We start from the raw sequence: 9,226 nt of genomic DNA, 5'->3' as shown, positions 1-9,226 counted from the left end.
TCTTTGCAGACCATCTTCCAGACTTCAATCAGAGACCGACAAGCTTCAAACAGCGCCTTCTGTATCATTTTTTTTCCCCCAGTCCCATTTGCCTTTGCTGTTGTTGTTGTGATCACCAAATGCAATAAAACTTAAAAAAAATCACAAAAATAAAAATAATTAAAAAAAAAAATCACAACTCCCGGGCTCGGAACTAACTTCGAGATTTTTTTTTGTTTTGTTTTTTAAAGAAAACAAGACTTTTTTTTTTTTTAATCATCATCAGCATCACCAGCATCACCACCGCCGGCGTCGCGTCGCTCCAGCTCCGCCGCCGCCTCGCCGCCCGCCCTCGCCGCCGCCGCCCCCGCTCAGTACGTGAACACCAGGTCGGAGAAGTTCGCCTCCAGCCAGTCGCCCGCGATCATCTCGCTCAGCTCCGGGGTGCAGTAGTCGGGGAACTCGAAGTGGGAGCCGAGGCTGCCCTCGCTGAAGGAGTCCAGGTCCTTGTCCACCAGCGAGAGGGAGAGGTTGCCGGCGGCGGCGCCCGCCCCCAGCTCGGCGGCGGCGTGGCCGTGCTGGGAGAAGTTGAGGCTGAGGTCGAAGAGCAGGTCGTCCGCCTCCTCGCTGCCGGCCGACGAGGTGGAGATGGAGCGGGAGGAGGCCGGGGAGAGGCCGGGCGGCTGCTGCGGCGGCGGCGGGCCCTGCTTGGTGATGTTCTTGAAGCTGTAGTAGAGTCTGCTGCCGCCGCCCGCCGCCGCGGCGCCGCCCCGCACCTCCTCGTAGAGGCTCGCCCCCTCGGTGGACTCCGCCGAGGAGCTCAAGGTGGGACTGGCCGGCACTTTGGCCACGTTGTACCGCCGCAGCTGCTGCGGGCCCGGCTCCTCGTCCTCCTCCTCCTCCTCCGCCTCCTGCTTGATCCGCAGCTGCAGCTCGTCCTCGTCCTCCTCCTCGTCCTCCTCCTCGTCCATGAAGACGCACTTGACCGTCTTGCTGCTCACTTTCAGGGTGCCGAAGACGTACTCGTCCCCCGCGTAGTCCCCGTGGTGGGCGGCTTTGGCTCCCGGCTTGGGGGGCGAGGAGGCGGAGGAGGCTTTCAGCTTGCTACACTTCTTGCTGGAGCTCTTGGCGCTTTTGCTGCCGCCGCTGCTGGCGGGTGCGTTTTTCTCCGGACTTTGGCTGGCGTTGGGCTTGGCCGACGGGTCCATTTTGGGCTTTTTCCTGGGCCGGTATTTGTAGTCGGGGTAATCGGCCATGTGCTTGAGCCGCAGCCTCTCCGCCTCCCGGATGAAGGGGATCTTCTCGCTGTCCTTCAGCATTTTCCACCGCTTGCCCAGGCGCTTGGAGATCTCCGCGTTGTGCATGTCCGGGGACTGCTCCATGATTTTTCTCCTCTCGATCTTAGACCACACCATGAACGCGTTCATCGGTCTCTTTATGTGCCCCGACGCCGTTTTGCACCAGTCCGGATCGCTCTCGTCCAAAGCCACCGGGCTGCAAGCCATGAACTCGCCCTCTTCTGTGTCCATCGCTTCCCGGGGCAGGTTGCTCTCCGCCTCCGTACTTTCCGCTTGCTGCACCATGGTGCGGTCTCGCCGAGGCGCCGCTCTTCCCGCCGAGCGCCGCTCCCCTCCGAGCCAACAAAGCCGCTCCGCCGCCCCCTCCCACCGCCGCACCTTGCCCCCGCTGCGAGCCGAGCCGAGCCGGGCTGGGCTCTCCGCCGCGCTGCAAGGCGGAGCCCGCGGGGCGACCGGCGGGGGCTCGCCGCTGCCTGCTGCCCGCAGCCCCGGGGCCCGCAGCGGCCGGGCCGGGCCGGGCTGGGGCGCGGCTGGGCTCCTGCGCTCGGCGCCGCGCTCTGCCCGTGCCCCGGCCTCGCGCCGCCGCCGCCCGCCCTGCCCTGCCCCGCCGCGCCGCGCGCGCTCCCCCTTCTGCCAAACTCCCGGCTCCTCGCCCAACTGGTTATCAGCGCCTCATATGGGTGACATCACTCCCGCCGCCGGCCAATGGCGGCGCGGGGCCCCGCCCACCGCCCCGCCCACCGCTTTTATCGGCCGCCCCTCCTCCCACCCCGCGCTGACACACCCCCCGCGCGGGGGGCGGCCGGGGGGGGGCCGCGGGCTCTCTGCCGGCTCGTCCCTCCGCCCGGGGGGCGGCGGCGGCGCTACGGGGGGGGGCGGGGGGCGAGCGGCCAGCGGCCGGGCTCCGCCCGCCGGTTTCGGCCGCCGCCGGGCGAGGAGCGGAGCGAGGCGGAGAGGGGGCCGGTGGCGGCTCCCCCCCGGCCCGCTCCCCTCAGGAGGCCGCGGAGCCCCGCGCGGCTCGCGGCGGCCGGCAGGGGGCGCTGGCGCTCCGCGCCCGCCACAGCGGCGGCCCCCTCAGGCGGGCGCGGGGCCGGGCGGCTGCTGCCGTGTGTGTCCGTCTGTTCCCCCCCCCCCGCCCCGGTGCTGTCCCCGCCGCCTCCCCGCCCGCCCGGGCTCCGCCGCCTTCTCCCGCTCCTCGCCGGCGGGTGCGTGGGACGGCCCTCGCCGGGGGAGAGCGGCGCGGCCGCGGTGGTCTGCGGCGCGGGTCCGCCCACGGCCGTCTCCCCCTCCGCAGCGGGGCCGGGGCCGCCAACCCCCGGAGGAAGGCGCCAGGCGCCTCGGTTGCCTGCCCTCACGGACCCCCAGGGCTTGTCTCGGTGCCTTGCCGGCAGCGAAGGCGGCTGCGAGGCCGCAGGGCAGGGCCTGGCACGCTCCTGGGGCGGGGGGACCCGGTTGCCTGCGGGTGCGGACGGTGCCTCGGCGGCCCCAGGCTGCTGGGCGGTGGTGCCCGCGGCTCCCGGGGCCGGGCCAGCACGGGCGGCCTGCCCGGGACGGGGGGAGGCCCCCTGTGCCCCGGGGAAGGCCCAGGCTGCCCGAGTAAGGGAGGTCCTCGCACCCACCTGGAGGCTTTTCCCGCGTGGTGTTGGCAGAGGATAAAGGCGATTTCTCCAAAGTAAGGGCTGAAGACTTACAGAAGGCATCTAACAGTGCTGATTGTTTGTTTGTTTTTCAGAAGGCATCCAGTTACTCAACAATGTTGTGATTATTGCAGAATGCCCGTAGCGGATCCGGCTATTCCGGATAATACCATGTTTGTTTTCGTCGCAGAATTTATGAAATCCAAAGCCGGTGGTGTACTCATCCGTGGTCATTTTGCTTTGCAAAGCGTGTGCTGAAAATGAATTTTCATACTGTTCTGTGGGTCCCTTTGTGTTTTTCTAGCTACCGTTTACGGTTATTAGCAAGACGAAAGTTTAATAAGTTTTGTGATGGTTGCTGGCTGGATGCAGACACGGTGGCAGTGAGAGGGATGAGCCCTGGCACAGCCTCTCCTCTGCCAGAGCGCATCCTATGAACTGGTGCTAGTGGGGCAGCAGGTCCCCTGGTATATCACCCTCTAATTAGTGCAGTGGTTCATTTTCCTCAGACCACAGCAAAATTACTGTGTTTGGATGATGTGACTGTGATATCATATAGGGCTGCAGAGTGACTAGTGCTGTCACAGGAACCAAAAAATCCAAGAGTCACTCACCTCTTTTAGCTTTACGGATACATTAGGGCTACCAGGTCTCAGCTGCGTGTGTCAGGAGGAGTTTGAAGGAGTGGGCAAGAGGCAGATACATAGTGTTGTGTCACTTCCCCCACCTGACCCCAGCTGGGTGTACAGTAGAGGGAAAGGAAAGGGCATAGCTTAAGAAGGTCCAGTTACTTCACCGTAAATACGTAGTTTGAAAAATACAGCTCTGCTTCTCCATGAGTGCCCCCAGGAGGGATTTTTCCTCTGAGGCTTTCTGCCATCTCTCTTTGTGGTTGCACCACCATTGTGGTACGATCTAGCCCCGTAATAATGCTTATCCTTTGGGAGATAGGAGGTAAAATGGAAAATTTGCTTGGCAGGGTTCTCAACCTGTCATAAAACATTACAATTTGGAGAAACCACGAGGAGAGGGTGCAGTACCTTTGGGAGTGCCCAAGTTCGTGCCACAGCTGTGGTCTCTGAGGATGGCTGTTAGCAGGGCAGGGCATTCCTTCCGAGAGGGCTGCAGATTTGGCGCTTTTTGCCCCATCCGGGTGAGGACTTGCTCAGATCGGGCACACTGTAGAGCCGTCTATGTGGCAAGGGTTTCAGAAAGGGTCAGAGTATGTTTCTCGTAATGATGACGTGGATGGGAGTCTCAGGAGGTACATAGCTAGCTAGCTGGCTGCCTCCAGGGAGGGCAGCTTTACTGCTGCTGGGACTCTGTTACTAAAACGAAACCAGGATACCAAGCATTTCAGTTAATCCTATTTCTTAGTATTTTTCTGTAAATATCAATATTCAGATTACAAAACGAAAGAATTGCCCCTGTGAGAAATGCTGAGGTTTTTACATGCATTTTAAATCCAGATAGAAATAATGGTGTAGCTTTGCAAAATGAAACACATCAAAATGTTTTAATACGTTGTCGGTGTTTCAACTTTTATGGGAGATTTCATTATGTCATATAATTGCATAAAATTCAAACTGATGAAATGAAAATTGAATGTTTCCTCAATTTCCTGTGAAATGAATCAAAACAATGAATTTTCATAAAATACTGTTGTTTTGTTGAATCAGCATCTTCCAAGAGCCGTGAACAATTTTGGAAAATTTTCAGTCAAATCCAGTGGAAGCCATATAATCAATACTGATAAGACATGGTGACTAGAACTCCATCCACCAGGATGACAGAATCTGACATTTACCACGTTAAGATCAGGAGAGATCAGCTTTGGTGTAGATTGAAGCCACCATTGTTACAATAGACTTTGTCTGGGATGTTTCTTCTCATTCATGTGCGTCCCTGTGAAGAAGCACATTAATACCATGGGCATCACACAACTTTTGTAAATGCCATTTTTCTGGTATATCTCATTTTGTGAAGTGTCTTGGCAGCATTTCAATTTTTCCTCAGTGATCTTTTAAATACAAACAGCATTACTGTTTTCTCATGCTTGTTAATGTTATGTTCTGATTGTTTTTTGTTTTATTTTGAAGGGTAGTGCTAGGAAGATAATGAAGCTCAAAACAGACTGATAAATAATAGCCACACTCAAGAAAAAATTATCTTGAGGATTTTAGAAATCTGATTAAAACATGTACATGAATAAGTAGATATTACTGTTAAAATGAAATAATTTACTGTTCTAAAGGCAGTTCAATAATTGTATGTATGTGTGTGCGTCTATTCCTATTAGGGCGCAGCAGTTAGAGCTAACAGCCCGCTACTCCTTTTGAAATTCAATTGCAAAATCATCTTTCCATTATTTAGGTCAATAGAAGGCTGGGCTACCCCAGAAAGTGGGAGAAAACAGGTAAAACAGGATTCACTAGGGAGCTTAATGCCTGCCCCCCTTGGATGGAGGCTGTTTTTGTGGGTCTGTGTCTACACTGAGCTTCCTAGTGCTCCGGTTCTGGGGCGGACGTGTTATCCTGAGTGCAGTAACAGCATGAATATATAATACCAGTGAAAGCAGTGAGGTCTTTGAGTCTAGAAGCTGGCGAGATGCCTCCAGAGGCCTGAAGCTAGCCAGCAGAAAATGCTTCACACAGGAACATGGGTCCTCTGAATGTGGCCCTGTGTGCTTACATCTGCCTCTGTCCACGCTTAAAGAGATGAAGTGATCCATCTTTTTAAGAGACTGACCTTATGCTGTTCTTGCAAGATTTTGACTACCAAACAAGAATTAAATATGGACAAAAAAAGTTTGTTGCTGAAGAAACAGTGCTTTAGAAAAAGCAGGGGATATTCTCTCTCCTTATAGTGCCTGCTCTCTGTGCTAGATTTAAAGAAACTGAAAAGCCAAGATTTTTACTGTGCTAAGTTTGAAGACAAATAGTACTATGAGTGCAGTGTTCTCTCGGTTATTTATTTCATGCCTGTTCTGAATTGTGCTGCAGATTTTTGTCTGGAGAGCCCAAAATGACTTTGCATGGGGAACGTGTGGGAAAACTGGAGTTACGCACCTTCTGCAAGGTGTGGGAAGTGGTTTCAGTCACAAGCTGTAGATTCAAAATGGAGGAAGAAAGAATTACAGTGCCAAGAGAGTTTTGTCTTAACGGGAAACATATGATGAATTCTAAATGGAGGGGTCACACCCGAGGTTAGATCACAGACACATTTCCTAGGGATCTTGTCTGGAATGAACATAAGTTCCTTGAGTCTTGTAGTCATGAGGAAAAAATAAGCTATGGTCTTACCTCGTGTTAGCTAATGCAGGGTGAAATAGTGAAAAAGCACATCGGCTGTGCTTTTTAAGATTTGGTGAATCTTCCTTCCCTAGAGTTTTTATCTTAAGCTGCTAATTCACATGAAAAATTCAACTTCCTTGTCATCACTAGGAAGATGGCATCCTCTCCTGTCTCTTCAGCTACTGTACGCTAGTATGGCATGCTCTTGGAGTTGAGATTGTGTAAGACTGGTTTCCACAAAGCCTTTATTTTGAAAATAAAAGTATGTAGGTGCCTGGAGCTGACATGCGTAACAACCGAATTTCAGTGAGAGGTGAAGTGCACTCACCTAAGTGAAACAGAGTAATCATTCGAGATGATAAACTAGTTTAGTCAAAATCCAGACAAACTCAATTTACATCCAATTTGAAATTAAATGTAGACAAAGGTATCCAGAAGTACTTAACCTTGATTCTGTGTGCCAAAATCTTTATTTTGCTGAAAGTACGTGCATCCGCTACCGCTATGGTGAGGGCATGGTTTGCTGGCTGGCCAGCACAGTGTAGCATCTTCCCAGGCGGTGCAGCCCTGTGCTGCTGGAGGGGTCGCTGCAGGGGTCCAGCTGGAGCCCAGAAAAGCTGTCAGTGGGAGCAGGCGCAGCTCCTCCTAGCTCACCTCCTGCCAGAGCTGAGAACTTACTCATCAGCTGATGCACAACTCTGCGCCTGGTGATGTAACAGAAATCTGGCAAAAGAACTGCCTTTGAACTGCTTGCGGCCCGTGGGTAGCTCTAGAAACATCGTTTGGCCATTGTTTGTAAAAAACGCGATCAGCAAAGACGTCTTGGGACAAAGAGATTGCGTGCTTTGGTTGTAAACTGAAACAATCCAGGAGTTAAAGACTGAGCGTCGAGCAGCCTGATTCTTGCAGCCTATGTTGTGTACAAGGTGCGTGGCTGGGATTGACTCGGGGTGTCCGAGCCTGGCATCCTGAAGTGTGCTGTTGCTCCACCATCCTCCCCTAAGACATTTTTGGACGACAGTGCTGTCTCGCTGGGACAATGTGGATGGGCCGTTTCCTCTCAACCCCGGCATATTGATCTTATACAAGAAGATGTTTTAAGATACCAAGATGTATCAGCAGTTTTCATAATACCATCCTGACAGCAAAGTGCAACTTATTAAAAAAAAAAAAAAATCCAAATGTGTTATTTGGGCATCGTGTACCCTGCAAAACCATTTTATGCTCTGAGAAATGGCATAAAAAATAGCATTGGGATGTTCTACCTACATTGCAACCGTCTCAGAATTTTTGCTTGCGAGACAAAATACTTTTTTTCTTCCTAGTTGTGAGACTAGAGTCTGGCTCTGCAACTCAGATGGGGTCCCTTCCATCCCACAGATCATTGTAGTACTAGTAGTTGTGTTTGGCAGATAATTTCCTCAGCCACTTGTGTGTAACCCTATTGATTTGAACGTCTGTGCCCAGCAACACCTGTGCAAATTCACGGATGGCAGTGGGATTGCACAGATGCCATGGAGGGCATATTCTGGCATACAGGATATTTATTACTGGTGGTGATGCATGAGATGGAAAGGATCCAGGACTCAGGCTGAGTTTGTGCAGCTGGCAGTTAGAAATTTACTTGCAAACTGAGCTCATTGGGTAGGAAAATCAGTGGGATAATGAATCCAGAGCCCCCAGTGCCGTTTTTATCAAATCGCTTTTTAGGGCAGGAGAACAATTTAGAAGAGATGTGTCTCTTATTAAAAGTGTCTGAAAATTGTTCTTGAAAAAAAGTGAAGGGAATCCCGTAAGTGATTACAGTGCAATTATTTGATATCAGAAATTACTGTTACTAAGCTTGTTTGAATAGAAATGTTTACTTGTTTCTGCTGAAAACTTTAAATATGTACATTCAAAATGTGAACTGAACACAAAAAAATTAATTTTAGTTTAATTAAATATTCAGTAGCCAGTTACATGAAATTAAAAAGAAAATAATTATTTTTAAAAGGTTTTATTTTGATTGATATGAAATCTTCCACAAAAATCAAAACAATTCAAAGTGACAGGGTTTATTCATAATACTATACATTTATATTGTTGGCCTATAGACGTTGAAATCCATAGTGTTTTAGCAGGTCTCTTAGGAAAAAGTGTTGTACCTTGAACCAATTATAGACCATCTCTGGTTAAATTGCAGAGCCAGTTTGCTTAATATGGGTAATTTGATGTTGTAAAGTATTTGTCAGTACCCTAGGGTAGTCTCTTAGGGCACACAGGTTTCACTGTATAGTATTTCACACTCATGTGTGCACCAGTTAATCTGCTTAGGTGGAGGCTATTTACGACTCATATAGGATTTGTTACATTATGTACTTAATTTATGCAATATGCTTAAAGTCTAGAATGATAATCATAGTTATTGCATTGGATTTGCTTATTTTTTTTTTGGGGGGGGGAAGTCTATTCAGTCCAGCAGGCTTCTTAGAATGTGAAAATTTAGCAAGGACATGCCAGAAATGCCTAACAGAATGGTATAGCATTGGACATCACACCAATATACCTGTTAGAGATATAAAGCATGTTCACAGTTGAATAGACGCAGACACACAGATTTATCATTTACCTTTTTCCTCCTCCCTAAAGAACAGTAGATGGCTGCAGCTGGCCTCACCCTCACTTACTACCAAATAATATCGAATGCTGTGAAATGGACACAGGGTGTTTTCTTTGGCTCTGCTGCCTTGAAGGAGCCAGCAACATGACCTGCAGGAAAGACACTTAGCAAGTTTCATGTCCTACGTGCTCGCTTGATTGGGATCTGCTGATCAGCTGCCCTTTGTGTATACCATTATAGAGCAGGTAAAAATCCACTCTGCTGCATACGTCTGAAAGAGTTTTAATTCACGGGGCTTATGCAGTGAGCAGGATTCTGTAAAATTCTGCAAGAGTTTTGCTAAGAAGAGCCCTACCCTAAATGCCACCCGGTCCCATGTCATTTCCTAATCACAAAATTGAAGCTACTCAGGGGCAT

At 50.9% G+C, this 9,226-nt stretch overlaps 1 protein-coding gene across 1 annotated transcript; it reads right to left on the bottom strand.

The window, feature by feature from the left end:
• Positions 1-350: 350 nt before the first annotated feature.
• On the bottom strand, positions 351-1,562 carry SOX11 (SRY-box transcription factor 11). Its single transcript, XM_075708158.1, has one exon. It carries the CDS (start codon positions 1,560-1,562, stop codon positions 351-353), a length of 1,212 nt encoding a protein of 403 aa, XP_075564273.1.
• Between the last annotated feature and the right edge of the window lie 7,664 nt (positions 1,563-9,226).

Source organism: Pelecanus crispus, chromosome 3 (assembly GCF_030463565.1).
Source record: "Pelecanus crispus isolate bPelCri1 chromosome 3, bPelCri1.pri, whole genome shotgun sequence".
In the NCBI taxonomy this organism is placed as follows: domain Eukaryota; kingdom Metazoa; phylum Chordata; class Aves; order Pelecaniformes; family Pelecanidae; genus Pelecanus; species Pelecanus crispus.
This window is presented reverse-complemented; position numbering and strand designations above follow the sequence as displayed.

Excerpts from the sequence above, each read along its gene's own strand:
- SOX11 (XM_075708158.1), bottom strand. The coding sequence starts at position 1,562 with ATGGTGCAGCAAGCGGAAAGTACGGAGGCGGAGAGCAACCTGCCCCGG.